This window comes from Phyllostomus discolor, chromosome 4, assembly GCF_004126475.2.
Source record: "Phyllostomus discolor isolate MPI-MPIP mPhyDis1 chromosome 4, mPhyDis1.pri.v3, whole genome shotgun sequence".
Classification (NCBI taxonomy): domain Eukaryota; kingdom Metazoa; phylum Chordata; class Mammalia; order Chiroptera; family Phyllostomidae; genus Phyllostomus; species Phyllostomus discolor.
Window position 1 is genome coordinate 138,013,464 of NC_040906.2, and position 27,205 is coordinate 138,040,668.

The window sequence follows — 27,205 nt, forward strand, 5'->3', positions numbered from 1 at the left end:
AAGTTAACATAATTTAGTAGTTAAAAATATTTTTGTTTTTGTGGGTTTTGCTTTATTTTGTTTTGGTCTTCCATTAAATACCATAAGCCTGAGTCCAGGATCAAATACTTATTAGTTTTGAAACATTATTAACTTGTCGGCAGCTTAGTTTCTTCCTCTCTAAACTGGATACGAATGTAGTGTCTACTTATGGGGCTGTTGTCAGAATCAAGTGAAATAATTCTTATAAATCACAGTGCCTGAAGCACAGTAACTGATGCTAAATTTTGCTATTATTTTTCTTTGAAAGTGGTGATCAGCACGTTATTAATTCTTAGGAGAATCAATTTTGATAGTTGCTGAAATGAAAACGGTGAGATCTTTGGACCCTTACCCTACTGTGTTTTCTTTTGGGGGGGGGGGTTTGGTGCTCCTACCAGCCTTTCTTGATGTTTACATGTGCTCACACCTACACTCTTTCTGCATCCCTGGGGCAAAGGCTGTTCTGAAAGGACCATGCCTCATCCATTGTGCAGGGCAGGGCTGGGATCCCTACTATGTTAGAACCTTCATGTCCTCTGGCCAGGCTCAAGGGAACTCTGATGTTGCCCTAGGTTCTCTGATTAATTTCTGCTTGTTAGAGGAACATCTTGAGAAACTTAGCATCATCATATCTCTTACAGATAAGAATTCTTGATTGATTAAAAATGGTACTGTGGTACACAATGTTGATAACTTTTAGATAATAAAAGGAGGCAAATATGTTTGCTGAACCAATGGTTATAATGAGATACCTAACAAATGCAATTAAGGTTGCTATGCTTATTGGTTTGGTTATAACTTAACAGAAGGAAAAACAAAAGCTGAGGGAAAGGGTGACATAGTTTAAAGGGCTTTCTATTCAGCCACAAGGAAACTTCTGTTCTACCTCTAGGCCTACAAAGCAAACAGCCAAAACTTAGGCAAGTCACTGAACGGTAGCCAACCATGGATTTCCATTTCTTCATCAGTAAATTTCCTTTTTGCTCTAACGTTAAGAAATCTATTTATCATTACTATTCTGGTTGGCCCAGTAATTTCACAGTGGATCAAAGTACATCCATGCCACTAAAAAGTGGCACTTATAGTACTGATTAGTTAGTTGATCAGAACCATGAACATGACTTGATGGGAGGGTATGTTGAGGTGGAAAGGCTGGGCTAAAGGGAAGATGGGGAGGCATAAAGAAGAAGGACAAGGGGAGAGCATTTTATGAAACCAGCTCAGATCTAGTTATTCTGCTTCAAAATGTCTCCTGGGCATCTCTAGTTCTTGTATCGAATTTTTAATATTACTATTTTAGAGTACCTTCAGAAGAAAAATATAATGGGATAGAAACATGTTGAAGTAAAATATTTTTAGTAACTACTTTCAGTTGAAACCATCTCCATGTGGACTTCAGAAAATGGAAGTTTCCATGATTAAATTTTGGGCAGGCATCTTTTAATGTATAGAGAATGAATGGCTAAAAGCAAACCCATCTCCAAAGGATGGAAGGTCAAGTCACTCACTATTGCTATTGCTCTGCACTAGCATAAGCATTTGCTGTTGAAAAAGGTGGTTGTCCTTTAACTTTATGTCTCTTTATAATGCTCTTATGCAATTAGTTATGCACAGGATATACACTACATTGTTTTACTCTTGGACCCATGTGCCCATTTTCTCTTCTGATATTTGGGTTTTAATATTTCAGCAAAAAGAATGAAAGCCTTTTCTAGCAACATCTGTATTCAAAGGCATAACAACAGAAAAAGCTTAATCACAATATCTTGTTTCTCCCACAGGTAATTCCTGCCTTTTGAGGGAAGTGAGCAGGTAATAAAGGAAGTGAGGTATATTGAGAGAATCTAATAGGAGTGACTATGCAGCTTCACTTGGCCTTGGTTCCAGAACACATAAGGGCAGAATGGTTATGAAAGCTAAATGCCTCTCTCTGAATAGGAGTAGGCAGAGACAGAGAAATAAAGCCATGGACTTTTAAGTACATACTCTGTTGAAGATGAGGACCACTGGGTGGATGTCTTACTAAACTGAAAGGCGCATTGGTCGGGTTCCTACTAACCTTCATACTAACTACCTGTGAATGCCAGGGTGGGTCTCCTTCTCTGGGCTCTCTAACTGCAGGTTGCTCTAGAAGAGATGATCCCAAAGGTCCTTCCCAACTCTAAACTGCTACTGATCACCAGATCTGATTTTTCAAAAGTGTAATGGCATTTGCTTAATCAACATCACAGTTGCACTAATATTATTACTGCACCTCAGGAAAGCGTCACTGGGTATTTAAGCAGTTGGCTCTTTTCCTAGGAAACATTCACGTTCAGCCTTCCAGAAACTTCCTGCTTTCACGCTCGGCCCAGCCACACCAGTGACATTGGAAGTGGCCTGACTTAGACAGCCGTGGTGATCAAAGTTTGCAAGAAAAAAAAAAAAAAAACATCTTGGTCAAGAGGAAATGGTTTTCATTTTCCTGCCTGCAGAAAAGCCAAGGTTTTCAAGCTTAAAGAGTGCACGCGAGTCATTTTAAGTCTGTCTCTGGGTGTTTCACCCTTAAAGTCCCCTTATAGAAACTCCGCGGGGAGACTAAATATAGCAACAGCAAACTCCCCCCAGCAAGCAGCCCCTGTCTTCGTGCAGCCCTAGGATTGGAGAGCTTGCTCCAGGGCGCTGTCTGCATCTGCCTGGAATAGCAGGGCACGGAGCAATTTCTCTTGCACCTCTACAGCGCGTGGGTGTGAAGTGTAATAGGGAAGAGGGAGAGTGACTCTGGGTATTGCTGCTCCGCGCGCAATCACGTGGCACCTCTGCCAGTTTGGTAGAGTGGCTCTGAGGCTAGTGCCTGCGGTGGAGAGGCTTGGGGAAAAGGGGGGAGGGAAAGCAGGGTCCTGCTAGTGGCCAGGAGTTGGCAAGAGGGTTTCACGAAAATAATAGCAATGGCAATAAAAAGTGAAAATAAAGCATTTCAGTTGAAGTACTGCCACAGGCAGGAAGGAGCTGTCGCGAGCGTGGGTATGTGTACAAGAGACAGTTGGGAGAGTGTCTGTCTCCGAGGGGCAGAGACCGCTGGAATAAGACTTTTGCCTTAGCAATGCCTGGGTGTTAGGCTTCCGAAAGGAGTAAGGCACACGGAATCACTACCTTGCAATGATGTGCTATGGTTTTGTGGTAGAAGCTTAGTTCTTCCTTCAGTTTAACTTGGTGATCATTTTCGGTCCTTCTGGAGGTAGGAGGTGGGAAGGGGAGGTCTGATCTGTTAGAAGTTCCCAAGCCTGGCTTCCTTTCCATTTCCCCGCGCTGACTGTGATGTATAACCACTTGTTCTTTATAATACGGTGTTGCCGAAGGCCAAAGTCTGCAGTGGCACTGTGATCTCCCTCAAAGCCAAAGACGGGGGCTTTGGGCTGCCCAGTGTCAGAGGTGGAGGAAGACCCCAGTAAGTCTTAAAACGTCTCTCGTCTCTCACCGTGTAAACTACAGCATACAAGGGTGGGTGGGGACTCCAGAAACCCGTGTCCTGGACTCTCCACCTTCCAGGATTTTTCTCCCAGACCCTGGGGCCGCATCTGCCTCTGCCGAGACTTCGCAGTTTTATGACTTTCTCGAACTTAAATGGAAATTTCTTGACCATTTGTTCTCCCATGCTTCGCGCCACTGTCAGGCGGAGCTCCCAGGCAAGTCGTTAACCTGCAGAGGGGCCACTCTGGAGTTTTTGTGACCTCCCCATATTCCACCCCCGGGCTGGGAAGGATGACCAAGTTACTCGTGGGCTTGCTGTCTGGTGCTGGGATGGAAAGTCACAGCCTGCAAGCTGGAGCGAGCCGCAGGGAAATGCCTGGTCCCCACCTTGCCGTCTCGGAAGTACGGTCCTGCGGGGTTGCTCACTGAACTGCCTGGGACTCGAGAGCTGTGCGGGACACCAGAGCCACTGTCCGGAGCATCGCCCGGCGCGCCAGCTCGGGACTGGTCAGTCCTGAACGACAGGGCAGGGCCGGGCGGTTCCCGCTCACACACCCTTTGCGGAAGGATGGCAGGACCTGGCGCTGCAGAGTAGCGGCGGGAAGAAAGCAGCGATCTGCATCTTCACTTTTTCCTCTGGGCACCAGGCTGACTTAACCTTCCGGACAGCTCCAAAGCCCCAGAGAACCAAACCAAACTCGCGCCCCGGAGAGGGGGCTTTCGAGTCCCGTCCTCTCCGGGGGAGGGAGGCAGAGGCAACCTGGGCGTGGAAAGTGGAGGGAAAAGAGAAAGGGGGAGCCTGAGGCTGGGTGTGCGCGCGTGGGAGCGCGCCTCGGAGCGCCCCGCACTACCCGTTCCAGCCCTGGGGGGCACTTCGTTAGGAAGGAGTGGTAACCACGGGAATCAGAGGCAGCGAGAGAAACCCTGTCAAAGTGACGCCCCAAACAGGTCCGGACTGCGAATTCGAAGCTAAAGGCTGCACCCCCCCCCCCCCACCTCCTCCCCAGCCCTGAAGCCCCAGCGGTTTGCTAGCTGCTGGCTTCCCCGCCCCCGACTCGGAGGTCTAGAGCAGGAGGCCCCGGGTCAGCAGCGGCTTACTCCTTGAAACCCGCCAGCGCGCTTGCTGCCGCTGCCCCCGGCGCAGGGACAGGCGCCCCCCTCGCGGTGCCCGTGGTGATGCCATGCCCCGCCACCACGCGGGAGGAGAGGAGGGCGGCGCCGCCGGGCTCTGGGTGAAGAGCGGCGCGGCGGCGGTGGAGGGCGGGGGGCGCCCCGGCAGCGGCATGAAGGATGTGGAGTCCGGCCGGGGCAGGGTGCTGCTGAACTCCGCGGCCGCCAGGGGCGACGGCCTGCTTCTGTTGGGCACCCGCGCGGCCGCGCTCGGCGGCGGCGGCGGCGGCCTGAGGGAGAGCCGCCGGGGCAAGCAGGGGGCCCGGATGAGCCTGTTGGGGAAACCGCTCTCGTACACCAGTAGCCAGAGCTGCCGGCGCAACGTCAAGTACCGGAGGGTACAGAACTACCTGTACAACGTGCTGGAGAGACCCCGCGGCTGGGCGTTCATTTACCACGCGTTCGTGTGAGTACCCGAGCCCCCCACCCCCGCGCCCCCCTGCCACGCCCGCTTCGGGTGGCCCATGTGCCTGGCCCCCTGGGACGCGCTCTCCGCGCCCACGCCCTGGCCCGGCGCGCGCGCGTGCAGACACACACGCGCGCGCATACACACACACACACGCACACACACACTGCGCGCACACGTGGTGGCTTTTATTTCTTTGCACGTGTTTATGGTGTTCCTCATAGAGCTTTCCACTTCCCGCAGCGCCACCTCTCCCACCTTTACAAACTGAACCTTCTATCCCAACACACCCAATAAGCTGTCTGACAGTTTTAGGCACCAAAGACCGCAACCAGACAGACGTGGGACCTAAGCTGCGCGGATAATTGAGAGCGAATAGGTTCTGAGATACGTAAACTTCAACCGAGCGGGGCGCCTGAGAGCTGGGAAATGCAAAGGGAGGACGTGTGTCCGTATGAGGCTTGTGAGACTTTACTGGCGAGGTCAGGAGGTGATGGCGGGGTTTGACGGGTGGAGACAGTCCTGGGGGCGGAGCTGGGGAAGCTATCGCTTGGTGGGGGGAGCAGCTCGGTTTTAAGTGCTCCCGGAAACATGCCTCGCCACCACCAACGGAAAGTCTTTCGGTGCATGTAGTCCTTCCTGCCACAGAGGTGGCCATGGTCTGGAAGAGGCGAGCAGGCCGGGGCAAGGTGATGCTCCCAAGAAAGTGGTAGAGGGCAGTGGGGATTCTGGGGCGCTTGAGCTCGGACCAAAGTGCAATAGTAGATGCGCAAGTGGGCCACTCAGGAGAGGGATCAGACAGTAGGTTAAGTGGACATTTGTGGCGCTGGGTCCAAGTGTGTGTGTGTTAAGTAAGCCTTCGACATCTAGCAGAGAATGCTTAATGAGAAAATGATTGGAAGCAAATGTTTATTTTTCCCTTAGGCATTTAAAACCTTTCAGTGGCTTTAAAGTTTACTACTGTTTTTCCCACAAGGTCCATTCATTCAGTCTCCTGTTCCAGCTAGGTTTATCTGGACATTTTAAAGTAGTTTTTATGCCATTACAACCTTTTAATTCTTCCTTTTTTCCTCCTTTTCTTTCTCTACTTTTTTTTTTAGTTTTTTTTTTTCATGTTAAAATAAAACATAAAGATGTCAGCCTTAGGGAACCAGTAGAGAAAGTTGCGGTCACTGATACTTCCTTGTTTCCTAGTAAATCGGTTTTGAACACAGGAAGTAGGTTTCTTTCAGAAATGAGGCATGCCATGTGAACATAGCTCTCACCTGGGATGGAGGATTGGCACCAGTAGGATTTTTTTTTTTTTAAATAACAGGGAAGAAGGGGCTGGTTTTGTAAATCGGTGAACCTGGAATTTGACCACGTAAGAGTCAGGAAATTGGTGGAGTCTACAATCTGTGGGGCTCTGGTGTCTGGAAAATTTTACAGTCTCAGATTGATGTGAATATGTAGCATTAGGTGGAATATTCCAGCCAACTTTCCATCTTACAGTATACACAAGGAGAACGTTGTATTGCATTATTATTACATCAAAAGGTGTAACTTTTATTATTCACTTATGTAAGTAAGATTCACATTTATTTAGGTGTGGTTACTGTAATAAATAATAGACATAGAGAAACACTACTGACACTTTTCATGTTCAACCCCTCTGAGTTGATATATAATTAATCATATTAACTAGTGAGCCTGATAAATTATTTTGACCTGACAGGATCTACTAAAACATTGAGCAATAATGATCTGTGCTCAGTTTGGCAGCAAAGGATATATTGTATGGATAATGACTTCTTTTACAAAAAGAGGATGTTCAAAATATTCACAGTTTTGAGTTTACATCGTGATGCCATTTATGGCCTTTAATTCTTGGTAAACTATGTTTGTATGTTCAGAGTGGGTTAGAGAGAAACGCTGTTGGTGCTCATACTTTACATGTCCTATGTGTTGCCTTTGAACCTGAATGAACGCTTCTTGTAATGCAACATTTGTTCCCAATATGTTCGTGTTTAACAAGTTTTTAATGACCTTACAGAATTTCTAAATTTTGACAAATGATTTTTTCAAGACATTCAAGTTTGGAAAATTGTCTATTCACTAGCTTAATCAACCTATCAGTGTCTTTAGTGGTAGATATGAAATAAACTAGGTAGTGTTCAGGGTGATATGTTGCTGTAAAGTTTGGCATTACACATTTCTGGAGTCTGCAACTGTAATGCTTGAGCAATTAGATAGTGGTGCTAGGTCCACAGTAACTCAAAGAGGGACTGAATAGTATTTTCTGGGAGAATTGTGCAACTGTAGGGGACCCTGGGGGACAAGCCATCTTTGGAAATTGCTGTTTATGATTTTGAATAATGAGCTTTAGAATAGCTGTGCTTTACATATTAAATTAATAAAGGAAAGTTACTTTGAGCTGTGAGTCTAACAAGGCTATTAATAATAAAGGAAATTATAAGAAAGCTATTTCTAGAGGGGTGTAATTAACTAATTCCCTGCCAGCCTGGGAATCCCCAAATCTTACTTTAATAACAGTTTTTGTAACACATTAAGGTTCTTGCCAAGAACTAGTACACTGTGATTAATGAGATACTTCAGGGATGGATTTACTTGGTAGACCCAAGTTTTCACTGCCAAGAAGCAAGAAAAGTATGTTTAAAGTTCTGTTTCAGGTAGAGAAAATTATTTGTTAAATATACAAAAATCATTATTATAATGGCATTTTTAATGATGTAAGATGGTGTTGAGTGTATATATCCTAGCCTACTGATGAGATGGCTGGCAAGAACAAGAGATGACCTACTTCAAATACTTGTTTCCAATCTCTAAATTGGTGGAGATTAGAGAGTCCACTCCCTTATCATTCTTTAAAATTTACCCGACAGCTGTTTTCTAGTTTCCTATTTCCTGTCTTCAGCTATTCTTCAGTTTAATAGACAAACTATTCAAATATGAAGTGAGAGATTTCTTCAAATCTTATTTTTCTATTTTTAGTTACTCCTCTTTTGTAGGGAGAGTTTAGAAGAAGAATAATGCTAGCAGAGGGACACATGATGGGGTTCCATATATAAATTTGCATTGATGCAGCAAATGTGTTTCTGAGAAATAACATGGGAAACAATGTGGCAGATATATGGAAGTGTGTCTCGTCTAGTGTAATGCCATGGATTAGAGTGTATAGATATTTTAAACTAGATAAAATAATCCAGTCACCCAAACTGGGAACCTGGAAGTCATCCTTGACACCTTCATCTTTCTCATACTTGCTCCCAATGGCCATTCAAATGACCATTAAATTCTGTGTATTCACTTTCTAAATATTTTTCAAATCTATTCCCTTTTCTCCTTAGGGACTGCTACTAGCTCTCTCTGCTTCTCAATGTCTCTCCATTGGATTATGTGTAATATTCTTTTATTTAATCATCTAGCTTTTGTTCTCAGCCTCTCAGCTCTGTTTTAAGATGATAATGTTCTCCCTAAAATCTCATATGCAAATCTCATATGATTCCCTCAACAAAAATATTTCCATGACCCTTCACTGTCTACTCATTTATTCATTCATTTATCCATCTACAAACATGTGAGTGTCTACGATGTGCTAATTCCCAATTCATAAGGCAAAAACCTCAATTCTCAAGAAGGGAAAAGACTACACACAATGGAATGATTCCAAGCTTGTGAACAAGTATGAAATGATGTTATCTGTATCATCACAGAGAAAAGCACAAAGTCTCAGGGGAAAAGAGAGGGAAGTAGAGATGAAGGCAGAAAGGTAAGCATAAGCTTCAAAGAGGAAGTGAGGAGTGAACTGTTTTGACAAATGAGTAGTTAATTTTTAGGTGCAAAAAGCAAGGAGAAATGAGCAATCCTGGTAGAGAAAACAGCTTGGGCAAAAATGTGGAATTGTGAATCAACACAGTAATTCTGTTAAGTATTTTCAGGATGAAGATAGCTGCAAGAAAAAAGAGTAGAGAAAAGGCACACATACCTGAACTTGGATGGCCTCAGATGCTGACCATGGAATCTGGTCTTTATCCTGTAGGCAATAGTGGTCATTGAATGGTCATCATCAAAAGAATGATATAATCAAATACAAATTTTAGAAAGATCTGCCTTTTAGTAAATTGATCAAAGGGTGCAAAATGGATTCAATATGGCTTGGAAAATGATGATAGTGGTTGTTCAAGTGTTTCACACATTCTTGTATTATTTTATCCATAAACTAATTATATAAATGTCTATTGACTGTCTACTATGTGTCCTGGACTATTCTAAAGAGATTAGAGATGATTATCTGAGGAGCTTAGGCAATGGGAACAAGAAAGAGTTTAACTGGAGAATGTTATGTAGGTAGAGCTGGCAGACTGTTTTCAGCAGTCTCATGTGTCATGTGAGAAGGCTCATTCTGACCTGGGTGATGTGGGGGATGGAGGTACCGTAAACCAGTACAAGATGGGCAAGGGTCACATTTTCAGGCAATATAATGAAATTAGATTTAGACTTGTTGAGTTTTGGATGTTTTCAAGACATTTAGGTGAAGATTTTAAGTGGTAAAAACACAATTGTGAACCAAACATTTGTTCTTTTTCAACCGGAGCCATTTTTTGAAAGTTAGAGAGCACTCAATAAAATATTTTTGAATGAATGAACACATTTACAAGTCTAGAGCTTAATCTAGATGTATAGATTAGAGTTTCATATTTGGAAGCCTCTACCAATTATGGTAAAGTGATGTATGGTAGAATGAATGAGATAGCCCAGAGATGCAGAGTAAGATGTGGAGATGGTGGAGGACAGAGTCTAGGGAATACCAACATGAACCAGTGAATGTAAGACTAAGAGTCCACAGAGAAACATCACGCAGCAACCAGAAGACCAAGGAATAAGCCAGTAGACCTTATTTTCACAAAAGCAAAGTAAGGAGTTTGTAATCTTCAGCTTCCAGTGCTGTAGAAAGGACTGGAAGAGGCATGTAAGATTTCATTGGCTTGGTCATGGAGGAGGTCACTGATGGCATTTACTACAGCAACTTTGGTGGAACTCTGAGGGCTTTAAATGTGATATGAGTGTATGGAGGGTGTTAAGAGTTGGTGAAATAGAGACAGTGGTGTATGTTACACTCTACATTCCTTGGAACTGCTCATGGGACTTTTCACGACATGGTTCTGCTTATCTTTTTCACCTCATCTCTATTTACACCCTGAGCCCTAGACTTACCATCCTGTGTCTTCCTGCCATGCTTTTACTCACACTCTTCTCTTGTTTTCTTCCTACTTCTTGCACTCTGGCTGTTCAGCTTCTACTATTTTTTCAAAACACAACTGAAGGATCACTTCCTCTTGGGCCTCTCTCCCCTACCAGAAGGATTTAGGTACCCCGGCCTCAGGTTCCATTCCACTCTAGGAATGTCATTATCATGGTGTTTGCTCCACTCTTTGGTCACTGTATGCTACTTGGTCTGTCTTCCCCACAGAAAGGTGAGTGCCCTACACAGAAAATATACTCATCTCTGAATCCCAATCACCTAGCATGATGCCTTGTATTGGGTAGATCTTCAATAAATGCTGGCTTAATGAGTGAGTGAATAATGTTCTTTGGAAGTTTTACATAGAAGAATTTTAGAATAAGCCAAAGCTGAAGGAACTACCAAGTCTTTTTTATTTCTTGGAAGGTATTGGTAATTCATTTAAGAGGAAAATGGTATGGGGCTGGAAGTAGGAGACCGTTTCTTTGCTCCAACTTCTCCACTAATTAGCCTCGTGACTTGGGATAAGTCATCTTACTCTTTTAAGTCTTCAAATATATATCTGTGAAATGGGCACAATAGTGTCTGTGATCCAGCCAAGATGATAGAAGGTACTGTAGATCGTCTATCGGTAATACGTGATCTTTTTATTATTTCTCTTCCTTAATCTCTGAGCTACAAGGCCACCTCCTATTTGGTCACTTTACTTCCAACTCCTGGAGAGGTTTATGCTACATAGTAGCCAGAGCTATCTTTCTAAAGAGTTAAACAGAAAACATCACTCATGTGCTTGAAGGAGGAATCTGTTTATTAACACCTATCTTTATTCAATTCCTTAAAGTCAGGGCCTCTCTCTATCTTGTTGCCTGTGATATTATCGGCACCCAGAATAATATCTGCCACAGGGAAGATGCCCCATGCATACAGATTAACTCACTTACTGATACTCCAAATCTCCAATATATAGTGGTTTCCTGGTGGAAGATAGAATTTTACTCCGTTGACCACTCTCTATGTCAGGACTCAATTAGACCCGATAAATTATTTATATATATATATATATTCCTTCATAATTAAGTCTATAGAGATTGTTTGCATTATATTTTTGCTTCTGCAGTCCTTAAAAATCACTGGTTTATTTTAGTGTAGAGAGGCCTTATACAAGTTATACTGCTTTATACCTTGCTAACGTAAAATGCTGTTTGTACCCTTAAAATCTGTTTCCAGATATTTAAACAATGTTATAGTATTTGAGGATCATATTACAATTAAATATCTTGAAAACTGTTAAAATATTAGTGTGGGGAATATGATGCCCGAAAAGAAATAAAACATAAGAAAAAAATATTTTTAAATGGAATGAGGTTTTGATACAAGAAACCCTATAAACAAGGAAGATAGCCAGCAATCTTTTTATTATTGTTTCTACAGAAGTGATGCCAGTTTTAATTTTTAATTGCAAATGGCTCTTTTGGCAGATGAAAATGCCAGGAGAACATGTTTTTTCCTAACTCAGTGGTGTGAAACTACTTAAAGTCCAATCGTTGAACAGCCATAGCTTATAGTTATGTTTAATGATTTGTAGATGTTTCAATTTTAATTTCCTTTTTCTTCAATCATTTACAAGTATTCTATTTGAAGCTTTATTTGGTTGCAACCTGGGAGATAGATTGGCCACACAACTGCTTTTTTGAGTAATTATTGGAATTCTTTGATGGGTCTCAGAGTTTCAGGTTATCCTTTGATTTTTTTCTCATCAGTTTGTCTGAAGAATGAGTTCCCTAAATGTTACTGACATCATCTATTTTGAACTTAAAAATAGTTTGAACTTTTTCTCTTATGTATATGTATCACATATATGTGCACATATATTCCACACACAAACATGCACAACATACATACACTGTATACTTTAGCAGAGAATTTATTAGTGAAAATATTTATATTTACCTTATTTTTGCTCCTCTAAAAGTAAGACATTTGAATAAGATGTAAATTAAAAATAAAAAGAATCTTAAAGTTACTGTGGATAATATGGAGATAATGTTATAATTTGAAAGCTATTTAAATTTAAGTGCATACGATGATATACACTTTTTATAAACTTAGCCATAGTGTTTGTTATTTCCATTTATAGTACCTGTGAGGTAATTCTAGAGTCTCTATTCTTCTTCAGTCAATGGCAGGCTGACCTTTTATAATGATCATGTTATAATTTTCCCCTTTTTAAACAGTCAATTTAGTTTAATATTTAATTAACAGCCATATGTGTACCAGTTAATATGCTAGATGCAGGGAGTTCAAAAAAAGCAATGATTCAGGCTTTGACTTCAAAGAAATTCCTCTGGGGAATATGATTGGAATATGATTCCAATTACCAGCTTCACCTTTACCAATGTGATGACAATGACAAGTTGCTTCCAATACCATCCACTTAATCTGTAAAACAGGAATGATAGTGTTACATCAAGGTTCTACAATATTATATACACATATATGTATATAATTACACTTAACATGGTAGCTGTTATTAAAAATGAAAAGAAAAACACAGATAATGTGGTAGAGGGTTGTATTGCTAAGTTAAAGGTCCAGGATCTTATCCTGTAGGTAATAGGTAGTCTTTGAGGTAGGCGGGGTTTAGGCAGGTAATAATGCCATTGAATTTCCACTTTAGATTGATCACTCTGGCAGCTATACTGTGAATGATGGCATGAAGGGGACAAACTGGAGGTAGGAGATCCATGCTGAAATTGTTGTTCCAACTTAGGCAAGGTGTGATTAGGACTTAGACTGGGGCAATGGGAGTACAGATGAAGAAAAACATGTGGAAATAGAATTGAAGTATATTAATGAATAAGTGAATGTGGAAGATCAGGAAGAGGGACAGATTTATTTCCTGATTCCTGGTTTGGGTGGTTGGCTAGATAGTGGGGCCAATAACTGAGGTCAAGAATACAGGTGAAACACCAGGTTGAAGGGAATGCTGGCGACAATAAAATGAGTTTGATTTTGGAGATGCTGACCTTGCAGTAACTGTGGCATTTCCAACTACTTATGTCCAGCACCTGTGGATGAAGATTTAAAACATGTAAAACTACAGACAGATAAAAACACAAGGAGAGCATGTAAAGAGATAGAGCAATAGCTCAAGGATGGAAACCTAACGAATACTAACATGTAAAAGGTAAGCAGAGAAGAAGGGGAATGAAACAGAATAGATAATAAGATGCAAAGAATCACCAGACAAAAATATGATCAGATGTCATGGAAACCAAAGATATTGAGAGAGTTTCAAAAAGTAGTTAACTATGAAATACAGACAGTGGGAAAGAAGATTGTTTATCACCAAAAATAGTGTTTAATTATTTATTTTGTTCTGAACATTCTAAATACTTCATACACATTAACCCTTAATCATCGTAATAGTCCTACAAGATACTATTGGTATCATCATCTCCCTTTAATGGATCAAAATACTGAGGAAAGGTGAGGTTCAATGACTGGTCCAATTTCAACAACTGAGTTAATGGCTTTGAATAGGGCTTTGAACCAAGGCAGGTTGCTCTATGTTCTTAGCCCTTATATATCTTTTGGATGGTACCTATAGGCCCAGGCCCCCTCCTATCATATGGATTGAATAAGTACAAAAATTACTTTTGGGTTTAGTGTAGCTTTTAGCAATACAGTAAGTACAGTAAGTCCTCACTTAACATTGTTAATAGATTCTTGGAAATTTCAACTTCAAGGAAAATGGTATATAATGACATCAGTTTTATTATAATCTAATTGATATAATCAAGAGTTAAGTTCCTGTGGCATATTTCTGGTCACAAAAGCATCACCAAACTTCTAAATAAAGACCAAAATATTTCTAATATTAAACATTGAAATAAATGGGAGTTATACATACACTTAAGAAAGATTAATGAAAACAAGTAAGATAATTATCTTCCAACCCACTTATTCCATTTCAGGGTCTTGGGTGGCTGGACCTCATCCTGATAGCTCAGGGCACAGGTGGGAACTCACCCTGGGCACGACACCTTTCTATCACAGGGTGCACTCACACACCACCCCCACCCCATTCAGACTGGGCCAGTGTAGTCATGCCAACCAGTTCCTCTCACATGTACACCTTTGGGATGTGGGCGGAAACTGGAGTACCTGCAGGAAATCCACAGAGAAGTGGGGAGGAAGTGCAAACTCCACAGACAGTAGCCCCATCTGAGAATCGATTTTTTTCTCATCAATGTTATAATAAAATGACATCTTTCATGGACCTACTGTATATGCAAGGTAAATATTTGTTAAAAATGAATAATAATTAATACCCTTTATGGCCTAGTGTCAGAGAATTACATATATAAGGAATGTTTGTTTCTGTGTCTTCAAATTCTAACCAGCTCATGTTCTAATTTTTCCGTAAGTTTTTCCAGGTAGCTATGGCTTATTTCCTTACCTTTATTTACTTCCCACAGCTTTCATTATATTTGGACCATGTATTTTAGCCCTTAATTACATTTCACATTGTGTTCTAATTGAATTGCCAGTCTAATTCTTTACAAAAAAAATTGTGTTTGAAGAAACCAAAGTACTCTTTTCTTTTGTGTCTTTTATGGCATCAAGCCAAAGGTTTTCATTCTAATTTCTAATCAAAATTCACCTAGCTTATGGCTACCAGGGGGACTATTTGAATGTTACAACTTTTTTTTTTTTTTCCAAACAAGACTTCCCTCAAGTTCTCTTAGTTTAAATTGTGGAGCAACTTGTATTGAGGACCCAAATTGCTATAGAACTTCTTAATACCATTTTCTGTGAATGTTACATTCCTAATTTATACTTTTATTGCAGAATACCTAAAATTCATTTAAAAATAGCAGCAATTGCTTCATTTAAGTTTCATAATGGCTAAATATAGAGCCATTTGCTCCAAATTGATTTTATAGGATTTTCTTTTTAAAATGAATAAATAAAATATTCTTTTCTTCACACTAATATAAATATGTTCCATTTATCCTTCATGCCTCCTTGCCTCTGCTCACACATATACATGCCTGGACATTTCTTCATTTATCTCTCTCATTTGCTCTGTTTTCCCTTTCCCCAATTTAATCACTACCAGTTGGTTTTTGTTGTTGTTGTTGTTGTTGTTGTTGTTGTTTGGTCTTTTTCTTTTTCTCTTTGCATCTGTCTTTCCGGAATGGTGTTTCTCTTTGATTCTATTTACCATGTTTGATATCTCTTCCTCTCAAAGTGGTCTTCTCTTAATCAAGAGATGCATTGACCCTGTAATTGCTTACAAGCTCCAAGACTGCACTGCCTACGTAGACTGGGCCACCTAATTTACACATCACACTGCAGTAATTAACAGAGGCCTCTAGAAGGATATAGGGGTTAGAAAACCTTACTTTTCTTAGAGTTTTAGTTAGGCTCAGATTTCTTCAAAAATAAGAAAGTGGAGGCATAAAATTGCTCTGAGGTTTTTTAATACCTGTTTGTCTATTATTTCTGAATCTGGGTCTACTCAGATTCAGTGAATAATTCTTAAAGGATCATATTTTCCATTTTGGAAGTTGAGTACTATATACAGTTGAGGAATACATTAGAAATTATTTTTATCCTAGATGGAGTTATTATAGAAAAACGTACATTAAAGATGTTTCTGTAATAATTAAAGATGTCTAAATATGTTTATAATGTAGTTAAACAGCAGTTAACACAAACATATTTCTCACATAGATTGTTGTCGCTGTTTGGAGTTTCCTTACTCTAAGAACAGTGAGCCAAGAAATAGATCTATCATTTGGCTGCCAAGAGACATGGTTTTCCTGTTTAATTGGGAGAGTAAAACATGGACTCAAAATGCAAGTTGTCATAAGACTATGTATGAGATAGAAAATCACCTGTATTTTTCCAAAGCATAAACCTTTTGAATGTTATTCCCATAACCTTATAAAATGGGAACCCAATTTAGGGAGCCTATTTCTCCAAACCTGTTTCTTTCACACCTGACTGAATCTAGGCCTGGATGGAACTGAGCATTTAGGTCATGCTCCCCACGTTTGGGGTCATTGGATACATTGCTCAGCTTTCTGATTTGCAAAATTAAGACATAATTCTCCAAAGTTTATTCAATAACCTTCCCTCATGCTATATAAGGCCCCAAGTAGGAACTGCAGGGCTGAATGAAAATAAAATGCAGTTCTCTCAGAAATTTTTACTGCAGAAGAATATTAATTTCCTATTTACTGAGCTACAAAAACCATCTCTCTGAATTGACTTAGGATAAAAGCAAAGGTTTACCCTTCTTCAGCAACAATTAGCTATTGCTCCTATTGAAGGGATTTACAAGGTGAACTCCAGGATCACCGTATAGAGAACTGCCGATTGCTACTTCTCTTGACCCCTTGGGAAAGTCTGGACCTGGGTGTTCAGCTGCCTGGGCAGGCGGGCATTCTGCTCAGGACATTCCCACACAAAGACCAAACCCAGAAGTTCCCACTGATCATAGTAATTTCCAAAGAGCAGTAATTAAACTACTTAAACTAAATGTTCTAGTTAATAAAACATTCTGAGTATGCTTAATTTGCTCCAAAATAGTTCTTAAAAATAGAAAAGAAACTAATGCTTCTTTATAATACTTTTGGGATGTTATTTTTCCCCTCCCTAAAATAGCTTACAAACAACAATGTATCTAAAGGGCTATTTTAATCAAATAAAATGCCTGTTCATTTTCAATATATTCTCTAAGCCTTTAATAACTATCAACCTTTTTATTTTAGTACATAGAAGGAAAATATTATACTCAGCCTTTCATGGGACTTGGAATTTATTCATTCACTCATTTTTTTTCTTTCATTCATTCAGTGTTTGAGTGCCCACCACATACTCTGTTCTTGGAACATTGTAGGAATACTCCTTTCCATTTGATTTTGATTTACTCTCTTCAGGCTTGTGAAAAATGGCTCTTTTCTTTAACTAGAGAGTGGCACTTCAGAGTGAAGATAAGGTCAGTGAGTGTAAGAATGTTTGTTCATTGTGATCACTAAGGTACTCTGGATCCAACTCCTTAAGATTACAGCCTAACCCTTCAGATGTACTTCTGAAGGCAATAGGTAGTCTGGTTAAGGAATTACAAGGTGAGATTAAATTAGCTTTAAATTTACCATGTCAGATTATAAAATGCTATAAATACTATAGTATTTGTTTTGCTCCACCAAGTGGAAAAGGCAGAGAAGTTGAGTGGCAATACAAAAGGATTTTGGGGAACCCATTTATAACTCTCAAGAAAGGACCTTGAACCCAGTGGTCATTTGTTCTTACTCATGCCATCCTTGGCAGTTAGAAGAAATGACAGTCACTTTATCTAGGGGCAACATTTTTACCAAGCTTGAACATTCAAATTAGTATCCAAAATTTTTTTTCCTGGAAAAAAGCCAGATAAGTTCATTTAAATTCAGATCCACCAAGGGGAAAACACAATGAGATACTTTAGAGTCAGATCAAATGAGCCAGCTGCCCTAGCCACACAGTCTTACTTCATTTCAGTCTTGCACTTCGCAGTGGTCTTGCAGACCTTCCAGGTGTAGGACAGAAGGTACATGAAGAAATATAGTATTCGGTCATCACATTTTTGCCAATCAGGTGGACTTCTAGACAGTCATTCAGACTTGGTTTGGCCAGCTTGGTTTGGCCATACTTCAGTGGCCTATTATTCCCTTCTGCCAGTAGATGGGAATAGGAGTCATTCCACTGAAAGTGGAAGTTATCTTTAGCAGGAAAGATTCCCATAAATGGTTCCGGAGCTTTTGCTTCCAGTGTTGGACTTGATGTGTTACTTTACAAATTACTATTCCCCAACTAGTTGGGTCATGCTGCCAAGAGCCGTTTTCCAGACCTAGTGGGTATAGAGTTTTATTCCAGGCTTCGGGGCAGGAAGTGAATAATAAAAATAAACTTAGAGATGGCACTAAATGAGATCGCCTAGACAACCTTAAACAAGAATAGTCAAGAAACTGTCACATTGTACTGGAAAAAAAACAGAATTCTTCTAAATCAAGGATAGATACCATAATTCACAATTGTCATCAATTAGAGATCATACATTTTTCCTCCAAAAATGGTTAATGGCAGTTACATGAATTTTTTTTTGTTTTGGTTTGTTGTTTGTCCAAAGTCCCTTTCCACATTATAACCTTAATATAGATTTCCAGAGTACATGATAATACATTTAAAAGAACTATTCACAATAAATCTGTTGTATGTTTTTTATACTTGCTTCCAAAGCCACACGTAAAGGTAGTGGTTACTCCAGAACGAGTGTCTGGGGTGGGGGTGGGGGGCAGCAACATAGCATGACAAGGACCTGGCCTAGATGGTTAGTTCTGGGAGTATCAAGAAAGAGAGAATAGGAGAGAGTACAAAGGGAGAACAGCAGTTCTTAGTCCTTGATTAGAGTCTGGTAGACAAAAGAGATGAAAGAGTCAAAGTTTTCAGGGTTCCAAGCAAAAGTGACTATAATGCACTGGAAGTTGCTTAATTCTGGTTTTAGAGAGAGATCAGATGGACAAGTTGACATGTAACCTGTGTGAGGTTTGGAAAAAAAGACAGAAGAAGGTCATTAGTGACCAATGAAGTGATGGATGAAGAAATAATAAAGGTGTCAAGAGAAGAACATAGGGAGAAAGGTTTCATGAGTATCAACATTTGGGGGGGAGGAAAAAGGGGTTTGTGATAGAGACAGAAAAGAAAAAGACTAGGGTAATATAGAATTTACAGGAGGACTAAGTCTCAAAGAAGGATGCAAGAGGATGACAGGATTATAAGGAAGAGAAATGAAGATGTACATGTAAAAAGAATCAACAATGTGGAAAGCCAGGATAAAGGAGGAGGGGCCAGTCCTAGAAGAAAACTTGAGGGTCTAGGAGTGAATGGCACCGGCAGCACTGTGTGGTAGGAGGACATGCCCTACCACAGGGAAAAAAATCCTCCCAGATAAAAGGGCCAAAATAACCCACCAGCTAGGTAGTATGTTGACACAACAACCAGACTCTGAGAAGGCACCCCTCAGGTGAGGGTGCTCTGGAAGGTATGACTGGAATGAGGAGGACTCCAGAAGACAGAGTGGTAGTCAGACCACCTCCTATGAGAGGAGGGAATCTGGTTTGAAAGCAATCTAGCAGTCCCTTAAGAGAGATGCTGATAAGTGCAAAGCAGTTCTAAAGAGTTTGAGATAAGGCACCAAACAGTGCTTGGAGAGGGAAAAGGAGGAGACAGATTAGGCAGCATAACTGACAATTCAATGGTTAAAGACTTAGGGAGAATGGCTGATTAGGAGCAACAGAGTCCAACTAAACTCTTTATTTCTGTCAGCAGCTGGAGGTCTGCACAAACCTAAAAGCCTAAGCAAAAGGGCCCCCTGAAAGGGGAAAGATTACAGTAATTTAGAGAAGATCTGAGAAAAAGAGATAGGGATTTGTGGCAAATACAAATCTAGGTTGGCGGCTTTGGGGTGTGATAAGGAAGAGGGGAATTGCGTGACTCCCTGACAGCAGCAAAGGCCCTGATGGAGTTTGACACGACCAGGTGGAGGACTAATGTGCATGATTCTGAGAATCTCTCTAACAGTGGTGTGCAGGGGAAATTTCAAGAGCAGATGGAAATGGAACCACAGCTGGCAACTGTGCATCCAAAGTAAAGGGAATGAGAAATGCTTTGGAAGCCCCCTACACTAAACATGTGTGACCTTGGGCAAATCACTGACATCTCTAAGCACCAACCACCTGATCAATGTGGAAATGTACAAGTGTGAAATCTCCTTATACAATATAATTGCTGGCACACACACACACAAAAAAATGGTAGGTTTTTTTGCCCCCTAACCAAATACAGCCTTTTAGCCTCGTTAGAGAAGGAAATACTACAATAGGCCCACATAAAAACATGTGCTTGATGAATAAATGAGTGGATAAATGAATTAACATATGGTAATATATTATTTATTTTACAAGAGCATTATATTTAGTGATAAGATTATGTGGTCAGAAAGTTCCTGTTATCTAAAATAGCTCTCTGAGCTTGAACAAAGTAGATTTTTCTCAGAAATCAGGAAATATTTTATAATTTCTTTATTTTTGAATACATGGATAAAGCTTAAATTTGAAAAAAATACCAGAGGCTACTGCTTTCCTACATTTAAGTAATAGGATTATAGAGCTGGACTTTTGGTCACCTCCTCTAACACTGTCCTTTTTTAGACGGGAAAACTGAGACTGGAAGAATGTTAAGTAACTTACTCAGGATCAGACACTGAGTGCGCTGGTGGCCAGGCCATCCCATCGCCCTCACAGAAAAGACTCCAATTTTAAGTCCTATGATCTGCCCTAGAATTCCTCTTGTAAAGGTTCTGTAGAGTTTAAAAACAATGAATAGTGACATTTATTTCAAATACTATTATTGGTTCAACTGTTATATGAAGAATATTGTATTGAAAAGCATTTTAGTACTTTTCACTGTGCATGTTGACACAAAAAATACTTCTCTCTTTCATGAATTTCTAAAAACCAGCAAAAGATATTAATTTTATGGCTTTTTTCTAAAGAAGCCAAATAATGAAGAAAGGGTCTCTTTGGGGGTTAAAAAATATATTGACTCTCTTTTTAAAGTCTGCAGTAAATGGATAGATCAAGTAAGAAACAAATTAATAGTTATACTTCCAGTCACAGCACTGTGTTTTCTATCCAGGTATGAAAATTTTGTGAGAAATATCTCCAGAATTTTAGCAAATGGGAGTGGAAGTGGGAAAGAATATATATAAATGTTATGTGAGAATTTCAAAAAACATCTTTCTCTCTTACTGCCTCTTTCTTTCTATACCTGTCATTATACTTGGTAAATTCATTAGAGAAAAGCAAATGCGTTCATCCAGAAATTCAAATGAGCTCAAACATCTGTATTGCAAAGTGCCATGTCAAACAGGTCCAGCACCAGCTTCTCTGTCTGAGGGAGCCTGGGCCATGACAGTCACGCATAGGCAGGGCAGCAGGATGCAAAGACATCACTTCTGAAACATCTCTGCGCTGTTTCTTGGGAGGTGAAGCACATCTCCAGTTTTGCAAGCACAATTTTTTTAAATGTGAATGGTTAAAATTTACTTAAACTTAAAATTTACTTTATCTTCCTAGTATTCTTTTGTCTATATGTAATAAACATTTTGTGGTTAATATTATCATTAGAAAATTAATGGTTTCGTTAATGAATTATGAGCAGAAAGGAATTTTGGTGGTTGTTTAAAATTGTTGGCCTGCCACTGTTAGCATGAGTCACATGCATACCCTCAGAGGTTGGTGTGTACTCTATGTGCTTCTTCAAGCATCTTCTTTTTGGCTAGGAAAATTTTGACAAAGAAGTGACTTGAAGAAAACAAAGAACTCTCATTTATCTTATGAACAATCCATTATGCTGTAAGTTATTCCCATGAGTTTTGAATTCCTACAGTGTTCTTTGTTGGTTGTCATAACCTCCTTCACTGATGGTCCTGATTGAACTACTTCACTCACTGTCCAACCACAGCCAGTATGTGTATCGAGGGGTGGAAAGCAGGCAGAGGGGATTCCCTTTGACATGTGTTTATTGCTTTCTTTTCCCTAGAGAAGAGGATTGGTTTGGTGTCACGAGATAAAGAGCAATTTACAAAGGTCACCCTTTGTCATGGAGTGGATTTGAACACAAATGCAGGGCACTTACACTGGACCACAAATAAAAGGACCCTGAAGTGATTTAACCCTGACCTTACCTATCCAAGAAAGTCAGATTATGTGGTAGGCACTGCTCAGCCACATCAAACTCATAGGTCAAACCTGCACCCTACACATTGATATCAAGCTATTAAATTTTTTGATGGCTTCTAAAGACAGCCTCAGCTGTTAGGTGTTTGTTACAGAGGCCAGAGTTTTCTTTCATTCAGAGCTCTATGTTATTTGCAAAAATGGAAGCATAAGAATGTTCCTTGAAGCATTGTCATTTAAAAAAATACAGAAATAGCATAAACGTATCATTAACAACTAATTCAATCAATGATGTCAACATCGTCCAAGGAAAAACTGCATTCTTTGAAAAGAAAAAAAAAATAAAAATGGGCTTCTGGTCAAGATGGCAGCATAGGCAGAAATGCCTTTCCTCTTTGAACAACTACATCAAAATTACAACTAAAATAGAACAACCACCACTCAGAACCATTAGAAATCAAGTTGAATAAAAGTCTGACAAGTACGGAATTAAAGAAACCATATCCACCCAGACTGGTAGGAGGGGCACAGATGCAGAATGGACTGGTCCCACACCCACGTATGGTGGATAAAAATTTGGGAGGGATATCTCAGGAGCGAGGATTCCCAGCCCCATACCAGGCCTCCCACCCCAGGGTTATAGTGCCAGAAAGATAATTCCCCACAACTTCTGGCTGCAAAAACCAGCAGAGATTGAGTTTGGTGAAGTAACTGCTAGACCCCAAGCAGTTCCTCTTAAAGAACCTACACATGGACTCACCTACTCAGACTCACTCCCTCTGAGCTCTAGCACCAGGGTAGCAGCTTGAAAAGAACCAGTGGTATATAGGGAGAAACTGAAGTGTCTGGCACCAAAGTGAACAGAGGCCATTGTCCCTTTTCTAAACCCTCCACCCAGAGATCCAGCAAGCTGGTGCTATATCTGAAGTTCCATCAACCTGGATAACACTGTTTGATCTGCCTTGGAGATCCCGAGAGATTCATTCCCACCCAATTTAGGGGCCCACCCAAACTGATTTTCGATATGAATGGCTGGTCTTGGCTTATGGTTTACAATTCCTAAATCCTATCAAACAAGCAATAGCTGGCATCAGTGAGTGCCAGGCCCAGCACTAGCAGCAGTCAGCCTACATTCACAGCTTGGATTCACCTGGGAATCTCCAATACCAGCACAAGTAGCAGCCATTTTAGATTGCTTTATAGCTAACGCAGGGTGGCCCTGGGCAAAACACAGGTGGGGGCTGACCTTGGCCTGCACCACTGATCCTCCACAGAGGGCAAAGGTTAGTGGTAAGTGGTCACAGACAGTCCTTCCAGCTGACTGGCCTGGGTAAATCCCTCCCATAGATCTGCCAACAGCAACCAAGGTTCAGCTATAAAAGCAGGGTGTACTCATCCCACACAAAAGGTGCAACTTGAGTAGCTAGCATGGGTGATAGCGGAGGCTGTGCCACTGAGCCCTACAGGACACTTACTACATTAGGCCACACTACAAAGACAGGAAGTCAAAGCAGCTCTACCTAGTACACACACACACACACACACACACACACACACACGTAGGGAGGCTGCCAAAATGAGGAGACAAAGAAACTTGGCCCAAATGAAAGAACAGATCAAAACTCCAGAAAAAGAGCTAAACAAAATGGAGATCAGCAATCTCTCAGATGCAGAGTTCAAAACACTAGTTATAAGGATGCTCAAAGAACTTAGTGAGGACCTAAACAACATAAAAAATATTCAGTCAGAAACGAAGGATACACCAGTTGAAATAAAGAACAATTTACAGAGAAACAACAGTAGACTGGATGAAGCTTGGAATCAAATCAATGATTTGGAACATAAGGAAGCAAAAAATAAGCAGCACAACAAGACAAAAAAAACCCAAAACAATGAGGATAATATAAGTAGTATCTGGGACAACTTTGAGAAGTCCAACATTTGCATAATAGGGGTTCCAGAAGAAGAAGAGAAAGAGCAAGAAATTAGAAATCTATTTGAAAAAATAATGAAAGAAAACTTCCCTGATTTGGTGTAGGAAATAGACATGTAAATCCAGGAAGCACAGAGTTCCAAACACAATGGCTGCAAAGAGGCCCACTCCAAAACACACCATAATTAAAATGCCAAAGGTGTACAGATAAAGAGATAATCTTAAAAGCAGCAGTAGAAAAGAAGTTAGTTACCTCCAGGGTAGTTCCCATAAGACTCTCAGCCAATATCTCAAAAGAAAGTTTGCAGTCTAGAAGAGATTGGCAAGAGTATTTAAATTGATGAAGTATTTAAAAGCAGGGACTTAAACCTATAAAACTCTATTTAGGAAAACTATCATTTAGAATGGGAGGGCAGATAAAGAGCTTCACAAACAAACAAACAAACAAACACTAAAGGAGTTCATCACCACTAAATCGTTATTATATGAAATGTTAAAGAGACTTATTTAAGAAAAAGACAAAAACTATGAACAATAAAATGGCAAAAAAATACAAATCTATCCACAACTGAATCTAAAAAATAAACCAAGTGAATAAGAAGAACAGAGACAGAATCATACCTTGGGTACAGAGAGTGTTTTGATGGTTACCAGATGGGAGGGCAGGTATGAGGGAATGGGTAAAGGGGTGAGGGCCCTAAGGAGTACAAATAGGTAGTTACAGAATAGCCATGGGAAGAGAAAGTACAGTATAGGAAATGGAGTAGCCAAAGAACTTATACACATGACCCATGAACATGAACAATGGTGTGGGGATTGCCTGAGGGAGTTAGGAGTGTTGGGTGGAGGGGGGGACAAAGGGGAAAAATCAGGAGTATTGTAATAGCATAATCAATAAAATATAATTTAAAAGTGGAAAAATAAAAATGCATGATGTGGTATGATGCGGTTTCTAAAAGGAATTATTAGGTGAAAACAAGGTATAAATGGTGTATATAGTATACATAAGTATTCACTTTAGTAAGTAAAAAAATATATACACACACCCATTAGATTCCCATTATTCACAGTACTCATGATCTCTAAATTCACTGTGAACAATAAATTTGTGAATACTGAGTTATTTCTCCCAGAAGAAATACAGATTAGGCTTCTTAGAGTCTTTAGTCACATTTTCATCAACCAATCAATACATAAGCTGGTCTTATGTGTGTTTCTGTTTAAAGACACATTATTTAATATGTAGTTGATCTATTAACATTGAATTCATAGCCAGGAGCACTATAACTCATATCTAAGTGAAGCTCACCTTAGATGTGTTTTCTCTAGAAGGCACATCACATCTTTCTTGCACTTGAGAACATTAGAGAACTCAGCACTATAGTGGGAACGTTTTAAACAGCAGTCGCGTACGCACGCACACACACACACACACACACACACTGTGAAGAACATGGCATTAAATAAACCTTGGAAAGGATACTCGTTTACAGTATGACTGCTGAAACAAGAAGGCAAAGAATCACTATGTTCAATGTCAGCTGGGAATGTCAGCATCAAGAGACTCAGATTTTGGTCACTCTTTTCATGTCCACAAATGACTACAAATGCCCAGTAAGCATTGATTTTGGGGTTACAAATACATTTTAGGAGTAAGCCAATTCACAAACATAGAATCTGCAAATAATGAGGTTACCAATATAATTATATGCACCTGCCTCAACTGATGCATGTATACAAATGGAAAGTTTCTAAAAGGACTGAAAGAAACTGCCAGATGGAAGTGACTTTGGGAGAATAGGACTGCAGGGCAGGACTGAGACAAGATGTACCTTTTATTGTAACTCTCTCTGTCCCATGTGACTTTTTTTGTACTGTAAACCTAATATATACCTTCTCCTCTGTTCTCTCTTCTCATCCTCTACCATTAGCACCATCTATCTTCATTCTCTCAACAAGCCATGTGCATTTTCTGGTGAGCTCTGGGGACAAGAGTTTATTTGAGCCAAATTTATCATAGTAAATACACCCTGAGTCAGGTTGTTGTAAAGTTGGTCAATATAGTTTTTCAAATGAAGAGTGGTTTGCAAATACTGAGAACGATACTCAGAACCTGGGTTCTCTGGGTAATGTGTGTTATGGAACATTACCCTGTCTCCCAGCGCCCCGCAAAGGCCTGGACTTCAGGGCATGTTACGTCTGCCAGATACTCTTGCTCGAATTCTTACCACAGATTGTGGAATAGAAGCTTAATAAGTAGGAAACTGCTTAAATAATTTTAATAATATAATGACAGCTATCAAATCAGTAGATGGTATATGTGTGGAAATTCCCTTTAGGTAGAATTCCAGGTTCTGGTCTTCCCTTATCTTTCTCTTGGTGGCAGAAGTGGTAGCAAGTCCCAGGTTTGGTCCTCCCTGGCTTTGTGCTGGGCTCAGCCAGAGTTATTGAGTCCCACCGTCCCCAGGACATCCAGCATTCAAAAGCATTCATTTCTGGCTTATCCTCAGCTCGTTTCTCAGCTTGGTTTTTTTATTTTGAAATCTTGCCATTCATAACTTATAACTTTAGAAAAAGAAGGGAAAGCATTAATTTTATCTCATATTTTTTCCTTGCATATACCATGGTGTTCTTTTCTTTTAGCACCCATGAAAAGCCTAAATAGAAAGTAACCTCCCCATAAAGGCTTTCTTCCTAATTAGAGATTTCCACTTTCCCCAAGTACTTCCTGTAATATACTGTAGCCAAGCTGACAGTTGGCAAAGAAAAGGTGTATAAGGTATGCCCATATGTGATTACAGCTGGGATTTACTAGTCTCCCATGTTGCCCTATGTCCATTGCTGGTTTATAATCTAAAACTTCTTATAAGTTAGTTTGTAATTCAAACTTCTGTATAATTGGATTAATTGGATTTCTGCCACCCATCACTGTTTCTCTTCTCAAACATTGAGAATATTGCCTTTTAAATATGTTTGTATGCATATACACATACATAATCAAAATGTGTGAAAACACCCCTTCATTTGGGAAAAAATACAGGCTTGTAAAGAATAACTTTAGCAACAAATGGTGAGTTTATTTTAAGAATACTTTGTAAATGTATAGACCTCTAAATATAAAAATAGAAAGATTTCTCAGTTTATTCTTCTTACCAAATATGACAGTTATTCCCAAGTGGAACAGATTGTAGTTA

The 27,205-nt window shown here is 40.2% G+C and overlaps 1 protein-coding gene across 3 annotated transcripts in view; it reads left to right on the top strand.

The window, feature by feature from the left end:
• The first annotated feature begins 3,864 nt into the window (after positions 1-3,864).
• The window catches only part of KCNQ5 (potassium voltage-gated channel subfamily Q member 5), a 503,899-nt gene continuing 480,558 nt past the window's right edge, over positions 3,865-27,205 (top strand). For 2 of the 3 annotated variants that reach the window (XM_028509310.2, XM_028509311.2), the window contains exon 1: positions 3,865-5,047. In XM_028509310.2, coding sequence (XP_028365111.1) covers positions 4,653-5,047 — 395 coding nt within the window. In that variant the 5' untranslated portion in view covers positions 3,865-4,652. The remainder of the gene's footprint in view (positions 5,048-27,205) is intronic. The other variant, XM_028509313.2, reaches the window with a different exon arrangement.